The 18,194-nt window shown below is 39.8% G+C and overlaps 2 protein-coding genes across 2 annotated transcripts; one reads left to right on the top strand and one right to left on the bottom strand.

Annotated features, from left to right (window-relative positions):
- Window positions 1-1,105: 1,105 nt before the first annotated feature.
- On the top strand, window positions 1,106-8,183 carry LOC121748378 (glutamine--tRNA ligase, cytoplasmic-like). Its single transcript, XM_042142693.1, has 23 exons — window positions 1,106-1,371; window positions 2,409-2,459; window positions 2,601-2,672; window positions 2,774-2,873; window positions 3,189-3,284; window positions 3,575-3,636; window positions 3,744-3,845; window positions 4,058-4,153; window positions 4,368-4,520; window positions 4,600-4,655; window positions 4,829-4,919; window positions 4,988-5,074; window positions 5,280-5,477; window positions 5,551-5,649; window positions 5,903-6,034; window positions 6,115-6,251; window positions 6,336-6,435; window positions 6,519-6,611; window positions 6,755-6,855; window positions 6,941-7,046; window positions 7,130-7,219; window positions 7,309-7,438; window positions 7,867-8,183. Exons 1-23 carry the CDS (start codon window positions 1,231-1,233, stop codon window positions 7,959-7,961), a joined length of 2,388 nt encoding a protein of 795 aa, XP_041998627.1. The 5' UTR covers window positions 1,106-1,230; the 3' UTR covers window positions 7,962-8,183.
- A 2,474-nt stretch (window positions 8,184-10,657) lies between these two features.
- Window positions 10,658-11,892, bottom strand: LOC121748379 (transcription factor MYB62-like). The gene is made up of 3 exons (XM_042142694.1): window positions 11,615-11,892; window positions 11,393-11,522; window positions 10,658-11,294 (listed from the first exon to the last, which is right to left on the bottom strand). The coding sequence occupies exons 1-3, from the start codon at window positions 11,793-11,795 to the stop codon at window positions 10,823-10,825; spliced, it is 783 nt and encodes a 260-aa protein (XP_041998628.1). The 5' UTR covers window positions 11,796-11,892; the 3' UTR covers window positions 10,658-10,822.
- Window positions 11,893-18,194: the final 6,302 nt, after the last annotated feature.

The raw sequence follows: 18,194 nt of genomic DNA, 5'->3' as shown, positions 1-18,194 counted from the left end.
TGTCCGCCTTTGCTCACATCAATACTATCAAGAAAGGGAAATTTTGGGAAGAAATCAAATGGATGGTGTTTATGTATCAGAGCTTCAATAATGCATAAAATAAGAGCTCTCAGAAAAGCAGATGAAGTAGAATTCTTATAGAGTTGCAGGCCCACTAATGGGTGTAGCCGTGTAGTGTATAGCCCAAGCCCGCCACAGAATTGGGACATAAAAGCCCATCTACGCTCTAATTGGCCCAATGCAGTCATTTTCATTTTAATCACCTAAAAAAATCCTAGCAACGGTAGAAGAAATCCCAGCTACAAAAGAAAAGATACTCCCTTTGACCCCGAATACTAGTCCTGTTTTCCCATTTTAGTCCGTCTGCAAATAGGAGTCCGGTTCACTTTTATCATAAATGGTAATAGGGTTTCACTTTCCACTAACTTATTCCACTCACATTTCATTTAAAACTAATATATACAAGTGGGACTCTCATTCCACTAACTTTTTTCCATCCATTTTTTTAACATTTCTTAAAACCCGTGCACCCCATAAATGAGACTCCTAATGGCGGACGAAGTGAGTAATACTTAAAATCTTACTCTCTCTGTCCCACAATAAAAATCACATTTTGTCATTTTAGTTAGTTCCACAATAAGAATTACCGTACTACATTTCAATTTACTATAAATGATAAATAGGTCTCACATTCCATTAACTCACTTGACTCACATTCTATTATAAAACCAATATAAAAAAAGTGGACCACGTATTCTACTAACTTTTCCAATCTACTATTTTTACATAACTTAAAATTCGTGTTCATATCAAACGTGACTCTTATCGTGGAATGAATGAAGTAAAATATATTGATACTCTCCCCATATCATAAAAATTAGTTGAATTTCTTTTTTTTCACTGCCCGTCGCATATAAATAATTCATATTTATTAATTAAAATATTTTCTTCTTCACTTTTACGTTATCATTTTTGGGCCGTACTATCTATAACATTATTTCAACTACTTTAAAACCCGTGTCATTACCAATTAGTCTATTTCTATTGTACGATTGGACCTTCTAATTTTGACCCTTGCTTCCCAAGCTAAAACCTTGTAGTATTAAAATTAAGCAGCGGAATTGATAAAATCTCCATTCTAGCTAGGGTTATAAATCCAGGTCATAAAAATTACTCCTATTGGCTTGGTATCAGTAAGAATTAGGGAGAAATTACAGTTGAGCTGAAGCAATGGTGGGGAAGAACGCAACTGAAAGCGGCGGCGACGAGACACTGGATTTGTTTCTGAAGATTGGGCTGGATGAAAGGACGGCGAAGAACACCGTCGCCAACAATAAGGTCACGGCCAATCTCACCGCCGTCATTCATGAGGTATTCCTGCGTTTTTTGCGGAATTGCGATTTTCTGCGATTATGATGAGTGGAGTGTGAATTATAGTGTTTTTTCTGTTTGTGCATGTCGAATTTGTGATATTTAGTTGAGGTCTCTGCCTTTTGTTTTAGATTTATGTAGCAATTTCTAATTGATTCTTAGATATGATTTGGATTGTGTTTGTGTATTTTATTAGTGATCGAATGTTTTTTTTTTGCATGTGGCATTCTTTCATTTTTAGAAGATGTTGAGGAAAACCTTGGTTCATTTCGGATTTAACTATGCATCTTGATTAGCTATCAATTTTTTTGAGAAATTATGCTGATTACCAATGGTGCGGACTTCATCTGAAAACTTTTTGATACATGCTTTTGAGGTGGGGGGGGGGGGGTAATGCACGGTTGGTCATGTAAGAGAGAGATTCCGTCCCTTAAAAATAGGAACTTTTTTTGGGGGTGGGTTGGGGGGTTAATGCACAATTGGTAAAGTATAAGAGAATAGAAAAAAAAGTGATTGAAGTATTGTAAGTGGAGAATGGGTCCCACCAGAGAAAAAAGTTTCCTAAAATAGAAAGTGCATAATTTTAAGGACCGGACTAAAATGTAAATAGTTCTTATTTTAAGGGACAGAGGGAGTATTAGATTTATATATTGGTTGGCATTGGGAGATTGTTTTTGTGCTGATTAGTATATGGAGGTAAGGTATAGTCATGTCATTTTGAATTCTTACACTCCCTCCGTCAACCAACCAAGAGTGTGCAACAGTTGGCTTGTTAAGTGCCCACAAAAAGTATGCAAATTTCCCTTTGTGGGCATCTCAACTTATACCTCGTAATACTCTTTATTTACAAAAAACCTACCCATCTCCAATGTTGCACGGTACCCATGGAAGGAGTATTTTTTATGATTCTTTTTTTCACTTCGCGCATGATTTGAATATATGTGGATTTTAACTGTTTGATTCTGTTTAAAATTCAATTGTTAGCTCTCATACAAGTTAGCTTGTTTTTAAGTTCACCTCTATATATGTTGTTGCAGGCAGCTGTGATTGATGGATGTGATCGGACAGTTGGGAATCTACTTTATTCAGTAAGAACATGATTTAGTATTGATAAATACCTTCAACGTTGCTGCATTTCAGTTTACCATATGCTGGTTGTGGCCCTCTATTTCTTTACTGAGATGGACATTCAAACATGTAAAAATATCATACCATTTCTTGGCTGGCAGGTTGCTACGAAGTTTCCAACAAATGCTCTTGTACATCGGCCTACATTGCTTAAATATATTACGTCATTAAAGGTGTAAAGCTCATATGTTTTATGCATTTTCACAAAGGGTTTAAGCTTGAATAGTTACTTTTCAGTATGCCTGTTGTTAATCAGTGTTTCTTACTCTTACAGATTAAAATTCCCGCCCAGTTAGAAGCTGCCTTTTTATTTCTCACTACTATTGCTTCTGACAACTTGAAGATTGATGACTTTGAAGCTGCTTGTGGTGTTGGTATGATCCAAAATTATGATTCTCTGTAGATGACTAGATGTAATAGGAGTAATATATTTATTTAAAAGTTTAAATCTGAGTTGGATTGTGGGCTATATGATCTTTTCAAAAGAATATTCTGAACCTTCCTATCATTTCCTCCTTAATTATTTTGATTTCCTAGCTATTATGTTAAACAATTAAATATGAATCATTTCTGTATCCATCTGGACCATTATGGTTGAGTGCGATTCTTCTATATTCTAAATGGTTAATAATTAATTACTAGTAATATATAAAAGTATAGTCCTAAAAAGTGTATCTTGTCTTATGCAGGAGTTGAGGTTTCTGAGGAAGATATTGAAAAATCTGTGGATGAGATTTTTGAAGAGAATAAAGCTGTTATTTTGGAGCAGCGGTACCGAACAAATGGTTGGTAATTCCATATTTCAAAATGGACCTAATTTATTTGATATATGCTAATAGAATAATATGGCCTTGTATGTGGTGCGTATTTGTCGCTTAAGTAGTACTGGAACTTTGTACTTGAACCAGTACAGGCTTTGTTATTCGCAATTTCGTATGATGATTATGTTTTACAGAACTTACTTATATGGGCATTCCTGGATAGTTGACTTTATCATTATGAAAACCTGTCCAGTTTGGCTCAATAGTTACTATTATGATGGTAATTTGTGTATTAATCAACTATATAAATACAGTTGGTGAACTATTTGCTCACGTGAGAAAGAAACAGCCATGGGCAGATCCAAAGGTTGTCAAGGTAATATTGACACGTGCTAGCGTTCTCCAGAAATTAGCAAAACAACATTAACATTTTTATACATGTACTGTCTTATTTATTTTTCTGACCTGCTCAACTTCCACCAGAAAATCATTGATACCAATTTATATTCCCTGCTTGGGGAAAGGACAGCCGCAGACAATGAGAAGCCCGTAAAAAAGAAAAAAGAGAAGCCTGTTAAAGCAGAGGTGAGTCTTTTGAATATTTGCACTCCTTTACTGTGGAGTGAACTTTTGGATCTTATAAATAGCCACATTTCTCACAATGCATTTCTGGTCTCCTGTCTTATTGCCAGACAGATAGTTCAGCAGTGTGAAATTATAGTTTGTTCTATATGATAGTAATTATGCAAATTGTAGTATGACACTAGGTTTCTTTATCTTGTCTTTGGTGTTACCAGGAAAAATCAGTTCTTGTTGAGACAGCTCCAGAAAAACCAACTGAAGAAGAAATCAATCCATTTTTAATATTTCCTTCACCTGATCAGAACTTTAAGGTAGTATTTCAATTCTCTTTCTGTGAGTTGCTTTTTTCTCTTTTGGTGAGCTTAGTTTTTGGATATCTGAATGGAAAAATTAATTTTTGGATCATGCTAAAAGTCGCACTAATTTTTGGGTGATTAGTTCGGCCTTAAATTATTCCATTCCACTACTTACCTTTCCCGATGAGTTATTTTGATGACATTGTCGCCCTATTTTGTTGGTCTCCAGGTACATACTGAAATATATTTCAGCGATCGTCCGGTGCTTAGAGCTTGCAATTCAAAGGAAATTTTAGACAAACATTTGAAGGTCACAGGTGGAAAAGTACACACACGCTTTCCTCCTGAGCCAAATGGGTATCTACATATAGGTCATGCCAAGGTAATAAAAGGCTAATCTAGCATATCTCATTGCATTTATTATGGACATTTCTCTCAATTCTTATTTATTAATTCTATAGGCTATGTTTGTGGACTTTGGCCTGGCTAAGGAGCGAGGTGGAGGCTGCTACCTCAGGTCAGGAGTGCTTCTACACTAATTGTCATAAGAGGTCCCTTTGCTTTATCGGACATATAAAACAATAGTTTTCGTGGTCAAGAATTAGCACTATCTTGATTACCTTTAAGATATCGCACTGTATATGTCAAAATTGAGATTTTATTTTCTTCTAACCATTAAATGATACATAGATTTGATGACACGAATCCAGAAGCTGAGAAAAAAGAATATATTGATCACATTGAAGAGATTGTGGGATGGATGGGCTGGGAACCCTTTAAGGTATAATTCCTTACCCAAATGGTTGACACTCTTGTGGACATCGTCTAATATGTGTCTGAAAACTTCAGATCACCTACACCAGTGATTATTTCCAAGAGCTCTACGAACTAGCAGTGGAGCTGATACGTCGTGGCCATGCTTATGTTGATCATCAGGTGGGTTCTTGTTTGGACACTCATGATTTTCATTGTCTAGATCCTAATTGAATATTTTGTTCAGTTATCTAATTTTGCCTTTTTTAAGCTATTCTGAAGTAAGGAATGTACCTCTAAAGTTGAAATACTGAACTAATTTGATGTGTGATCATTTCTTGCTTTATGTGTGGCAGTGGTTGACAACAATTCTCTTTGTATGTTTCAGACACCTGATGAGATAAAAGAGTACAGGGAAAAAAAGATGAACAGTCCTTGGAGGGATAGACCAATTGAAGAATCTCTGAAGTTGTTTGATGACATGAAGAAGGGGTTGCTTGAGGAAGGAAAAGCAACATTAAGAATGAAACAGGACATGCAGAGTGATAATTTCAATATGTATGATCTAATTGCTTATCGTATCAAGGTAAGTGTCTTGACACAAATGTTTTGTGATGCTAAAAAGGGATGCTAATGCGCTCTTACTTTCCACTGTTCAGTTCACCCCTCATCCCCACGCAGGAGATAAATGGTGCATATATCCAAGTTATGATTACGCTCATTGCATTGTTGATTCTCTTGAAAACATAACACATTCGGTCAGTAACTTTTCTGGGGAATTATTTTCCATATCGACTTTGTTTGCATTTTCATTGTAGAATCACTTGATACTCAATACTTGTATGGGTGATAACCTTTTCTAATTCAACTGGTTTTCTTGTTGTCGGTCTCTTAACAAGTAAAACAAGAGCATCATTTTCCTGATTCTTTTTATCAGCATGGTTATATAATTTTGATTGCTACATCTCATAGTAATAATTTTTTTTCCTGAATGTGTGGTCGATCATGTAGCTGTGCACACTTGAGTTTGAGACACGGCGTGCCTCATACTACTGGTTATTGGACGCACTGGGTCTCTACCAACCATATGTGTGGGAATATTCTCGATTGAATATTACCAATACAGTGATGTCAAAGCGTAAGGTGTGTTGAAGTATGGAGAGGCTTTGAGTGGGTAGTTCAATTCACAATTGGATCTGATCCTATCTTGCATGCTCTTGCAGTTAAATCGACTTGTGACAGAAAAGTGGGTCGATGGTTGGGATGATCCTCGCCTTATGACTCTGGCTGGATTGAGACGTAGAGGCGTAACTTCAACTTCAATAAATGCTTTTGTTCGAGGAATTGGGATTACAAGAAGGTTGATTATCTGTTGATTGTATTCCACAATTTTATTTCTCCATGGTCTTTGATTATTGAGAAATAAAAAATCTTGGTCCTGCAGTGATAATAGTTTAATACGTCTGAACCGCCTAGAGTACCATATAAGGGAAGAACTGAACAAAACAGCACCTCGGGCCATGGTTGTGCTAAACCCATTGAAGGTGTGCATCTTTCATGGGCATGCACATGTGTAAATTTCGCATACTGGAACATGAGGTTTCATCCATCTTTTTTTGTATTTCAGGTTGTAATTACAAACATGGATGCTGCAGTCATGGATCTTGATGCCAAGAAATGGCCAGATGCTCCTGCAGATGATGCATCTTCTTTTTATAAGGTATAGCTTTGTGCCAAGAAATGTCCACATGCTCATGCCGATGATGCATCGTCCAACCTGCTTATATTAATTTTGCACGTGTTTACCTGTTATTGCTATTTCGTGATGGCTCTTTGAAGTTTATTCTTGCTCCTTTTATTCAGGTCCCTTTCTCTAAGGTTGTTTACATTGAACAATCTGATTTTCGTTTGAAAGATTCTAAAGATTACTATGGACTTGCTCCTGGGAAATCTGTCCTCCTTAGGTACCTCTTTCTGCAGTTACTCTTAAAGTTTTTCCGTAGCTTAGTATTTTCAGATGGCACTCAATTATGCTTCTCCCTAATATAGGTATGCATTTCCTATTAAGTGCACAGAAGTGATTTTAGGCGATGATAATGAGACCGTGCATGAAATTCGTGCTGAGTACGATCCATCTAAGAAAAGCAAACCAAAGGTAAGCTTTAAATAGTTGTGACGGCATGAATGGATGTTTAGATTTCTCGAATAATATTAAATTACTGACATTCTGTTCTACAGGGTGTTCTGCACTGGGTTTCAGAATCTTCACCTGGAGCTAATCCTCTTAAGGTGGAAGTTAGATTGTTTGACAAACTATTTAATTCTGAGGTTGGGACTTCTTCATTATCTTTTAATAAACTTTTGACTTTTTTATAGCAGCATTGTGCACACTCACTGTTGTTTGGTATTGTGACCAGAATCCTGCCGAACTTGATGACTGGCTTAGCGATTTAAACCCACACTCGAAAGTAGTTATAGCAGATGCATACACTGTGCCTTCTATCAAGAATGCTGCTGTTGGAGACAGTTTTCAGTTTGAAAGACTAGGTATGTGCCTCAATCCAGCAACATATCATCCTTGACCTAAGCTACATAGATCCCAATCACACACATTAAATGTTATATACAGATCAACCAAATATTAGCTCTAATGATCAGCCCAACCAAAATAAATAAAATAAATAAATGTAGGGGCCCTTCTTGATGATGTGTGGCAATAACCACTGCTTGTTGGAGTCTTATCTCCCCCACTTCTGTGTGTTTTATGTTTAACTGAGTGTTTTGTTCCCAAAATGAAATTGTTTTATCTTGAAAAATGAAATGATGACCAATGACATGCTAGAGAAACTTGAACAGAAAAATGTTGAAGGGCTTGGAAGACTTTGAACTCATAGTTTTGAAGGTCATGGTCTTGGAACTTTAAAATTTTGTTTATATGTTATAGCTGAGTCATTTTCGTTTCACTCATCGTCCAGGCTACTTTGTTGTTGACCCGGATTCTTCTCCTGAGAAGCTCGTGTTTAACCGCACTGTAACATTGCGAGACAGTTATGGTAAGCAGGGGAAGTGAATTTGGAAGGCCAAGTGTAGATGAAATGTATAAGCAAAACTGTGCACAAATACGAGTACAATAAGTACATTGTCTTATGTAGTAAAATCAAATTTCTGCTTTTTCAAAACTGACCATTGTGTGATTTTGTGTCGTTTGTAATCCGGATGGTAAATGTATGTTTTGTAACTGTAGTTCATAGTTTCAGCTGGCAAACTTCCTGTCACTGATGTTTTTCCTCTACACCTCTTTGTACTTGAGTTCGTTATAAGCTACTTTTACATGTCACATAGTGACTCAACGGTTACAATCAGTGTTTTAAAAACCGGACCGGACTACAATCTACTAGAATTTAGGGTTTCTTTTGTAGATAGTCAGATAGATAGTTGTGGACCTGTACTCTATACTCTACATCCTATCTTGTTCAGAAAGAGAGAGATGTGACTTTCAGCATTGCAGAAAACATACACTGTGATTGGTGACCACTGGAGATGAGGGAGGTTAGGCTGTTACTGGCAGCAAAGAAAGAAAATAGTAATGCATTTGGATTGATTAGGTTTGATAAGAGCGCCATGGGCTGGGCCGCAAATCGCGAGTCCCGGCCCGTCCCATGCATTACACGGAAGGGCGGCACGGCTTAGGCCCGTCCCTGGGCCGCGTTCCCGGCCTGGGGAGCGTCCCGCATCCCGGCCCGGCATGTCCCGCGTCCCGGCCCAGCGTTACACGCTCTTTTGGCCGGGCCGCAAATCCAATTTTTTTTTAATTCGATGTCTATAAATACGAGCATGCGTTCCATCCATTTCAATCCCGCGTTCCATTTCAATACTCTATTATACCCTTTGTTTCGGCGCCAATGGATTGATTCAACAGCGATCAACATAGAGGATTGAAATGTTAATTTCTAATGAAATGTTATTTCAAATTTACTTCGTCTAGTAATGTAATGTTAATTTTTAATGAACAATGCATTTTCCCGGTTTCAATTGTTCAACGAATTGCGTTTACGAGTTAAATAGATTGGAGTTGTGAATAGTGTCATTTATTAGTTGCGGCCCGGGCCGCAACCTGCAGGGTTACAGCAGTTGTGGCCTGGGTCACAACTGTAGAGGAATGATGACGTGGAGGGGACTTGGGGCCGGAAATGGGGACGGGGTTAATGATGCCATAAGTGCCCTTTCATTTCGAGGGGCCGACAACAGTGAAAAAGCAAATAATTGAACCATTTTTTCTTGGAAATCTACATTGCAAATTTTTTAGGCTAAATCTATAGTGGGATGCTGACATATATAGTACTATATCGGAGTAGAAGGTAGTAGATGCATAAGAGTATTTCGATTTTTGAACAAAACTTCGAAGTTTTAGCTAATTGCATGTTAACTAGGAATATGCATATTAAGGAAGCATGTCAACTAGTATTTGATTGATGGAAAAATCCACTTACACTTATCATGATTTTCACCTTTTTTCCAATTTCGTCAACGATAATATTGTGAGGGAAAACCAAATAAATAAATCATATACTTTGTGGGGTCAATCGTGATGACTCATGTGTGCACTTTTATTGGAAACACGAGTAATAAAATTCAGTGCATCTCTAGCACAATAAACATTTATGGTTTATCATTTATATCGTGGAAGTATCATATATTCTTAGAGGGCAACAAAAAGTTGTTCGGATTATGGATCATGAATTACTATTTAGTTTTATCAATAAATCGTAGTTTTGAGATTTAAGAGAAATGAATTAATTCACTCCATATGAATTTAAAAAATCTAAATTAATTCACGCTATTACTTATATGACACTCTAAAAATACTCTATTAGATACCAGTATTATGTACAAGTACAATTGAGATTTTAGATGAAATATTATACAACAAAAAAATACTAAGTGAAAAGGTTTTGAAGTTAAAGTTTTGAACAAAAGTGTAACGGTACCCGCGGAAATATTTGATAAACGACCCTTCAACCTTTATAGGAGTACTATATATTTTTTCTAATTTTCTGGCTTTATTTGATAAATGACTCTTCAATTACTAGTATTGTTTGTTTCTAATTTTCTGGCTTGTGGAATATGTTGATAAATTGGTGAAGGTATTCAATACTAATTCTACTCGTAATTAGCGGCGGTAGGAAATTGAAATGGTGGCTTAGGTTAGACTAAAAATGTCGATTATAACTAGTCAATTGGAATATCATGCTTGATTGCTCGCCCACTTGCTCACTAACCAAATCTAATATTATGATTATCTATTTCAAGATTTGGATCGCCCAAAGAAAAACTATTGTAAACAATTCTTTACACACATATATGTATGTGATTAGACTACACATTTCATCCTTTTCAAATTGTCACTTCAACAACGTTATCGTGAATTGACCGCGCCTCTATTTTTTTCAACGCTTTCAAATAAATGGAGGATTAAAATTCTTCCCACGCCATGAATATCTCATTAGAGTATTTTGTAAGATCGATTCATGAATGGCTAAAATTTCCCCCAAAAGTCCAAAACTACCCCAATTAAGTACTCCCTCCGTCTCAGATAATTTGTCCCACTTTGACTAGACACGGATTTTAAGAAATAATATAAAAAATGAGTTAAAAAAAGTTAGCAGAATATGAGTCATACTTTTATATATATTAATTTTATAATAAAATGTGAGTAGGAATGAATTAATGGAATATGAAAGTGAAATAAGACAAACAATGTGGAACGGACTTGGAAAAAATGGGATAAACCAAAATTTTCACACATACATAGCAATACAAGAAAGTAGATCTATATATAATGACTACTAAGTTTTTGGCTCTGCGACAAAAACAAGAGCCATTTTTCTACACTAACACTAACAGTATTATTACAGTAAAAATATATAATTATCAATCTAATCTCCTAAACTGCCACAACTCATCACTATTCCAAAAAGAGTTAATTCCAATATCCTCCCCGAACCAATCAACATCCGCCGCGTGGCATTCCGATTCCCCCACTCCGTACGCTGTAACGTACCCGCCATCCTCATCAAACGATTCAGGCGAGCTCAAAAGCCTTGAAATTTCTTCAATTTCCATCTCTGAATTAGGCGGCGCGGGGTGGCTTATTTGAATCGGGGAAGGCGGCGCTGCGGCGGCGGAGATGGCGAGATTCGGAGTTTCCGAGGATGATGACTTGGCGTTCTGTTCCATTTTCTCGAGCAATCTGGGCATCCAGTAGAGTCGGACGGCTTCTAGAAAGTTCTTGCTGTTGGAATCGATCTTCAGCTGCCGGGCTTGCTTTTGCACTCTCGTCCTCCAATAGTTCTTTATTTCGTTGTCGGTCCTTCCCGGCAAGTGCTGTGCTATTTTCGACCACCTGCAATTATTATTCAATTTAACATATTTTAGTATGTAGAATTATAATTTTAAATTTAAGTGATTGATTAAAATATAAATGAAAACACAATAACGGACCTATTTCCCCATCTGGAATGAAGTTCGAGGATCAAGAGTTGTTCGTGGGGGCTAAGGTTTCCTCTTTTGATGTCTGGTTTCAGATAATTAAGCCATCTTAATCGACAGCTTTTCCCTGTTCGTTTAAGCCCTGCATACATAAAATTTAAATTAAAATTAGTAAATGATAAGTGTAAATGGAATTAGAAAATTTTAACGAAGTAGGATGTGTTTAAGTTTCACCTGCAGATTTGGATAAGGAATTCCATTGGCCTTCGCCATGAGAGGTGATGTGTTGAATGAGTAGATTGTCTTCCTCTAATGTCCATGGCCCTCTTCTCATCTCACTTCCATCTTCATCTAATTTGCTATTACTTTTTGGGATTTTACCTTTACTACTACTACTACTACTACTCATCATCATCAATATCACAATAAAAGAAAATTTGAAAGAGTGTTGTAGTGAAGTTTGTGGGGATTTGGAAAGACAAAAGAGGTTTTATAGTAGTAGTAGTAGCTGCTAACGAAGGATCTAATGGAAATATAATTAGAGAAGATGAAGTGGAGCCCATTTTGTAAGTTTTCTAAGTGGCTTTATTTTATTCTTTACAATAATTACCATATAGAATTTTCAGTTTTCCTTGGTTTTGAAGATGGGTCAGTGGGTGCAATGAACTAAGAATACTATCCTTTTTAGAGTATCTAAGTCGGCGGATTATTGGAGAAATTGTACAAGTGATGTAAATTGACTCTACTATTCCATTGAATTAGAAGTAAAAACTTGTGTAGGAGTACTTTTTTTTCTCTCTAAGTAGAAATTTAAAAAACATCTTTGGTGTGGGTTGTATTTTCAGAGGTTTTTTTCAATAATACGTTTCTCAAGATAGACTGGTGGTGTTTTTGCATCACAATTCGCATAAAATTCGAATAATTTTAAAAATTCTAAAAATAATACAATTGAATAGAAATCGCCTCCCAACTACATTTATGTAATTTGCAACACAAATTCAGTCTAAAGTAATTAGAAAGATGCGTTTTGTGATATTATAGGAGGACAAAGGTCTTTGATATGGACTGGGTCTACTGGAATATATTCAAGTGAACAGTTAAACCAAATTATGGGTCATAAACTTTTTGGTTTCCAAAAAATTTAGTTTTAGGATTTAGCAAACAAACTTAGAACAAGAAAGAGGACCCCTTTTGTCTTTAGTTTCCACACTAGATCTAGATTCTGACAGCATCGTGTCAACAAACTCAAATACTTTCTTCGTCAATAATTTAAAGAGTCATTTTGACTCAACACGAGTTTTAAAAAATTACTCCCTTCGTCCCACAATAAGAGTCATGTTTTTCGGTTCATCCCACAATAAGAGTCATATTTCATTTTTACCATAAATGGTAAGTAGGCCTCACATTCCATCAACTTATTCCCCTCACATTTTGTTATAAAACTAATATATATAAGTGTGACTCATATTCCACAAACTTATTTAACCCACTTTTCTTTAAATTTCTTAAAACTCGTGCCATAACTAAATAAGACTCATATTCTAGGACGGAGGGAGTATTTAACTTTGTGAAGGAAAAAGTAAGCGGAGAAAATAAGTAGAATGTGAGACCCACTTTTAGTATTTTATTAGTTAAAGTTAATAGAATGTAGAGTTTGTATATAAGTGGAAAAAAGTAAATAGTTGTTTCTAAAATGACTTTGTAAATAGTGGAGAGAGGGAATACTTTATTTACACAATTAAAGATGATCATTGATGGGGTGCGTACTAAACAAGCCCAACAGCAATGACGGCCCATCAGCCCAAAGCCCAAGGAAGAGTATGAGTTCGGCATTACCAAAGAGTTCGGCCTCAGCCTACAGCTCGGTAAAAGCCAACCTATCAAGCTCTGCTCTCAGATCGGCAACCAAAGCAGGAGTATGAGTTCGGCATTACCAAAGAGTTCGGCCTCAGCCTACAGCTCGGTAAAAGCCAACCTATCAAGCTCTGCTCTCAGATCGGCAACCAAAGCAGGAGTATGAGTTCGGCATTACCAAAGAGTTCGGCCTCAGCCTACAGCTCGGTAAAAGCCATCCAATCAAGCTCTGCTCTCAGGTCGGCATCAAGCTCTACTCTCAGATCGGCAACCAAAGCAGTTCGGTCTCAGTATTCGACCGAACAAGGAGTTAGTGGACCCATACAGGATGTCCAACACACCCACTACCACGTGGTGTCAACTCAGGCCACGATCGTAGGCCATGACCTACGCTACATCCACGATCTTAGGCCATGACCTACACGACATCCACGACTTAGGGTGGTGATGCAAGCCACGATCTTAGTTCAAGATATAAATAGAACTTAGATCAGATAGAAGAAGGTTAAGCTCTCTAGAGATAAAAGACCATATAGCAAATAGCAAGTTTGTATTTGTAAGCTGTAGAAAACAGATCAAGCAATACAACTCTGCCCCCTTTTCTTCCCGTGGACGTAGATTTACCTCAGTAAATCGAACCACGTAATTTCTTTGTGTCATAATCTTCATTCTCTACCAGCATTTACTAACGTCAGAAATTCGCGGATCCATCACTGGCGCCGTCTGTGGGAACATAAGAGAACAAAATTTGTGATAAAGCGAATTTTTGATCCATTTTTTTTCCACCCAAAAAATGCATACCAGATCGCAGAGTACCCGTATTCCTGCCCGTGGGAACCAGGAGGAAGCCAATCCATCCCATAGGTCTGGAAAACAGCCTAGGGATAAATCCACCACCAGTTCTCATGGCGAAGGAACAGGCCGCTCCAAAAATCGTCCCACTGAGTCTTCCCAGCAGCCTGATTTGAATGAGGCTGTCAAGCTGTTCTTGGCTGAGAAGCAGGATGAGTTCTTAGCCTTCCTGCAAAAGAGCCAAGAGCCGAAGACGAAAACGGAGGATTCTCCTTCCTCATCCAGACATGAAAGTCCCTACCGCAGTAGTGCCGTGTCTTCCAGGAAGAAGAATCCTCAACCCCGACATATTCCTGTTCTTCCTCGGTACCGGAATCACAGGAGAACTCAATCTCCTCCATACCGACGAGATATCGGATTCGCCGTGTACGGAGCACTGAAGACTCCGTTCTCGGACGACATCACCCGAACTCCCCTACCACAGAACTACCGAACTCCGTCGATGACTTACGACGGGCTCGTGGACCCTCACGATTTCTTGGGGCGCTATCAGTATAACATGGCGAACCAGGGTCTCAACGAGGTCCACATGTGCAAGCTGTTTCCCGAGCTGCTCATCGGGAACGCGAGAAGGTGGTTCGATAGCCTCCCCCAGGGCAGCATCAGATCTTACCGAGATCTAATGGATGCCTTCCACAGGAGGTTCTTTCAGAAAGCGGAAGCCCGAATCACTTCGGCTCAGCTGCTTTCCATTCGTCAAGGTCGCGACGAAAAAATCAGCGACTTTATGACAAGATTCCACAAGGAATGCCTGCAAGTAGACGATCTCAACGATCTGCTTGTCATCTCGGCATTCCAAAATGGAATCCTGCCCGGAGCTCTCTACAGGAAGCTCGTTGAGTGCGGTCCGCAGACAGCTCAGGAAATGTGGGACATTGCGGACCAGTACTCCCGGGCCGATGAGGCAGACCGTCGCAAACGGTCGTTAGACAGCTCATCGTCCCGAGGAGACAGGAGGAAGCCCGATCATAGCGATCAGGGACATCCTCGCCGAACTCCTTTTGGCGATCAGGGACATCCTCGCCGAACTCCTTTTGAAAGGATTCAAAGGACTCCGGTGCAAGACAGATTGGGACCCCGTCTCAATCCCGAGAAGCCGCCCGCTCAGTTCGTACCGCTGAACAAGCCGAGAGCGGAAATTTTCGAACTACACTCTGACCTGTTCGAAAAGCCAAAGCGGATGACGAAATCTGCCGCGCGCCGACCCCAGGATAACTACTGCTCCTACCATCAAGACCACGGTCACGATACCGAGGAGTGCAGAAACTTGGCTGCAGGTATCGATGTTCTTGTGAGGGCAGGGACATTGAAAAAATACCAAAACAAGCAGTCAAAGAAGAATAAGAAGCAGAGAGGTGCGAACTGTGCTCCTCAGGATCCGAAAAGGCAGCCGGATCCCGAAGACGATGACGAGCCGCAATATGATGGAGTAATCCTGACTATTGACGCTCTCCCTGCCGGGAAGACCAAGTCGTCCCTGAAGTCAGAGCGCAGAGGCTCCAATCGAGAAGAGCCAACGCATAAAAGGCTGAAGCAGGACGAAGTGATTACGTTCTCGGATGCTGATCCCGTCCCGGCCATCTCTCCTCACCAAGACGCCATTGTCATCCAAGCCGGAGTGGCAAACAAACTGATCCACAGGGTGTTTGTGGATACAGGAGCGTCAGTCAGCATTCTTTTTAAAGAGTGCTTCGACAAACTAGAAGTGGACCCAGCTCGGCTCAGCCCGGCTCCGCTTCCCCTGAAGAGCTTCACCCAGGAGGACACCCGCCCTGAAGGTATTATCAGCCTTCCGATCACGGTGGGGAAAGCGCCTACTAGCTCCAGTACGATGATTGAGTTTTTCGTGGTGAAAGCTCGGTCCCCGTACAACGTCATCCTGGGAAGAGACTGGCTCAACACAGTTCGGGCCATTTGCTCCACTTATCACCTCACCATCAAGATCCCTACTAAAGGAGGGATAGCGGTCATCCGAGGTGACCAAAAGAGAGCAAAGGAATGTCTGCAAATTGCGCTTAGAAGTGCCGATCAGTCAGATCGGCACCACCAAGCATAGCAATCACAGCAGCCGGAGTCAGAGGCAATGACCGAAGTCATACCGGAGCCGAATTCGATGACAGTTCAGCTGTACGAAGACGATCCATCCAGAACGGTTAAGATCGGCTTCGCGGGAACGCCTCTACTTCGGGAAAAAACCATCCAGCTCCTCAAGGAGTACAAAGACGTCTTTGCATGGTCTCCGTTGGACATGACCGGAGTGCCCCCCGAGGTAATCTCTCATCGTTTAAATATTGATCCTTCGGTCCGGCCGATAAAACAGAAGCAAAGACTCTTTGCGGCAGAACGAAGTCAAGTCATCCATGACGAAGTCCGTCAATTATTGAAGGCGGATGTGTTATTCGAAGTGAAGTATCCTTCGTGGGTGGCCAATCCTGTCATGATCAAGAAAAAGGAAGGAGGATGGCGGATGTGCATAGATTTCACCGATCTAAATAAGCACTGTCCCAAAGATTGCTATCCCCTTCCGAACATAGATAAAAAAGTAGAAGCTCTGATAGGCTTTGAAATTTTTTGTTTTCTTGATCTATACAAAGGATACCATCAGGTTTTAATGGATGAGATTGACGCTTCAAAAACGGCCTTCATTACTGATTTCGGCATTTTCGCTTATAAAAAGATGCCATTCGGTTTAAAGAATGCCGGAGCCACTTATCAAAGGATGGTAGACAAGCTTTTTCGGCACCTGATTGGAAAGGAGGTCGAAGTGTATGTTGACGATATAGTCGTCAAGAGCAAAAGCACCTCGGAGTACGAGCACAACCTCAAGTCCACTCTCAACGTGCTCAAGAAAGCCAACCTCAAACTTAATCCCCAAAAGTGTACCTTTTTGGTAGATTCGGGAAAGTTTCTGGGTTGTTGGGTTTCAAAGGACGGACTCAAGGCAAACCCCTCAAAAGTTCAAGTCGTTCAGAACATGGCAATGCCGAAGTCCATACATGACGTGCAAAGGCTAACCGGATGTCTAGCCGCACTGAATCGATTCCTTTCCCAAGCAGCCGAAAAGCAACTGCCGTTCTTCAAGGTGTTGAAAAAGGCACCAAAGTTCGAGTGGGGAGCCGAGCAGAAAAAGGCCTTTGACGAGCTCAAAAGTTATCTAGCCGAGCTTCCTATTCTCTCTGCTCCAACCGAAGCCGAAGTACTATTCTTATACTTAGCGGCATCGGATCAAACCATCAGCGCGGTGCTTGTACGAGAAGAAGGCCTAAAGCAGCTTCCCATCTATTTTACAAGCCGAGCATTAAGAGGTCCAGAAACCAGGTATCAACCTCTGGAAAAGATTGCTCTAGCATTAGTAAATGCAGCAAGGAGACTGCGGCCATACTTCTATGCTCACAAGGTATGCGTCTTAACTGATCTGCCACTTCGGCAAGTGTTGACCAAACCAGAAGCATCAGGCAGAATCGCCAAGTGGGCTATAGAGTTGGGAGAGCACACAATTGAATATCTACCTCGGAAAGCCATCAAGGGACAAGCCTTGGCGGATTTTCTTGCAGAAGCGAAGTTCGATCAAGCAATTCCCGTTATTGCCGAACAGAAGAATTCTGCCAATGCCGAACTGGCACAGCCCTTGGAATCCGAAGTAGAGCCGCCGGACTGCTGGAGCGGATTCGTAGATGGAGCTTCAAACAAGATGGGAAGTGGAGCTGGTATTTTACTTGTCGCTCCCGACGGACACGAGGTAACCTACTCACTTCGTTTCCTATTCCCCACTACTAATAATGAAGCCGAGTACGAAGCCCTCCTGGCCGGACTCCAGTTAGCGCAAAGTCTGCTCGTCAAATCTCTCAAAGTCCATTGTGATTCACAAGTCATAGTAAATCACATGTTGGGTACAAGTGAAGCTCGTGACGAGAGAATGAAGAAGTATTTGGACAAAGCGCAAAGCATCAGCCGAAGTTTCTCCTATTTTCGGATAATCCGCATTCCCAGAGCGGAAAATAGCCGAGCAGATGCCTTAAGTAAATTGGCCTCAGATCCGAGCTCAAAGGCGGAAGAATTAATGCATCGAAGCATTGATGAAGCCGAGGTACATTCAGTATCCAGCTCG

Source organism: Salvia splendens, chromosome 9, assembly GCF_004379255.2.
Source record: "Salvia splendens isolate huo1 chromosome 9, SspV2, whole genome shotgun sequence".
Taxonomy (NCBI): Eukaryota; Viridiplantae; Streptophyta; class Magnoliopsida; order Lamiales; family Lamiaceae; genus Salvia; species Salvia splendens.
This window is presented reverse-complemented; position numbering and strand designations above follow the sequence as displayed.

Coding starts and splice junctions, on each gene's coding strand:
- LOC121748378 (XM_042142693.1), top strand. CDS start 1,231: ATGGTGGGGAAGAACGCAACTGAAAGCGGCGGCGACGAGACACTGGAT. Junction 3,285..3,574: donor GCAGCGGTACCGAACAAATG/GTTGGTAATTCC, acceptor ATATAAATACAG/TTGGTGAACTATTTGCTCAC. Junction 4,920..4,987: donor TGGGCTGGGAACCCTTTAAG/GTATAATTCCTT, acceptor TGAAAACTTCAG/ATCACCTACACCAGTGATTA.
- LOC121748379 (XM_042142694.1), bottom strand. CDS start 11,795: ATGATGATGAGTAGTAGTAGTAGTAGTAGTAAAGGTAAAATCCCAAAA. Junction 11,523..11,614: donor TTCCTTATCCAAATCTGCAG/GTGAAACTTAAA, acceptor TTATGTATGCAG/GGCTTAAACGAACAGGGAAA. Junction 11,295..11,392: donor CATTCCAGATGGGGAAATAG/GTCCGTTATTGT, acceptor TAATAATTGCAG/GTGGTCGAAAATAGCACAGC.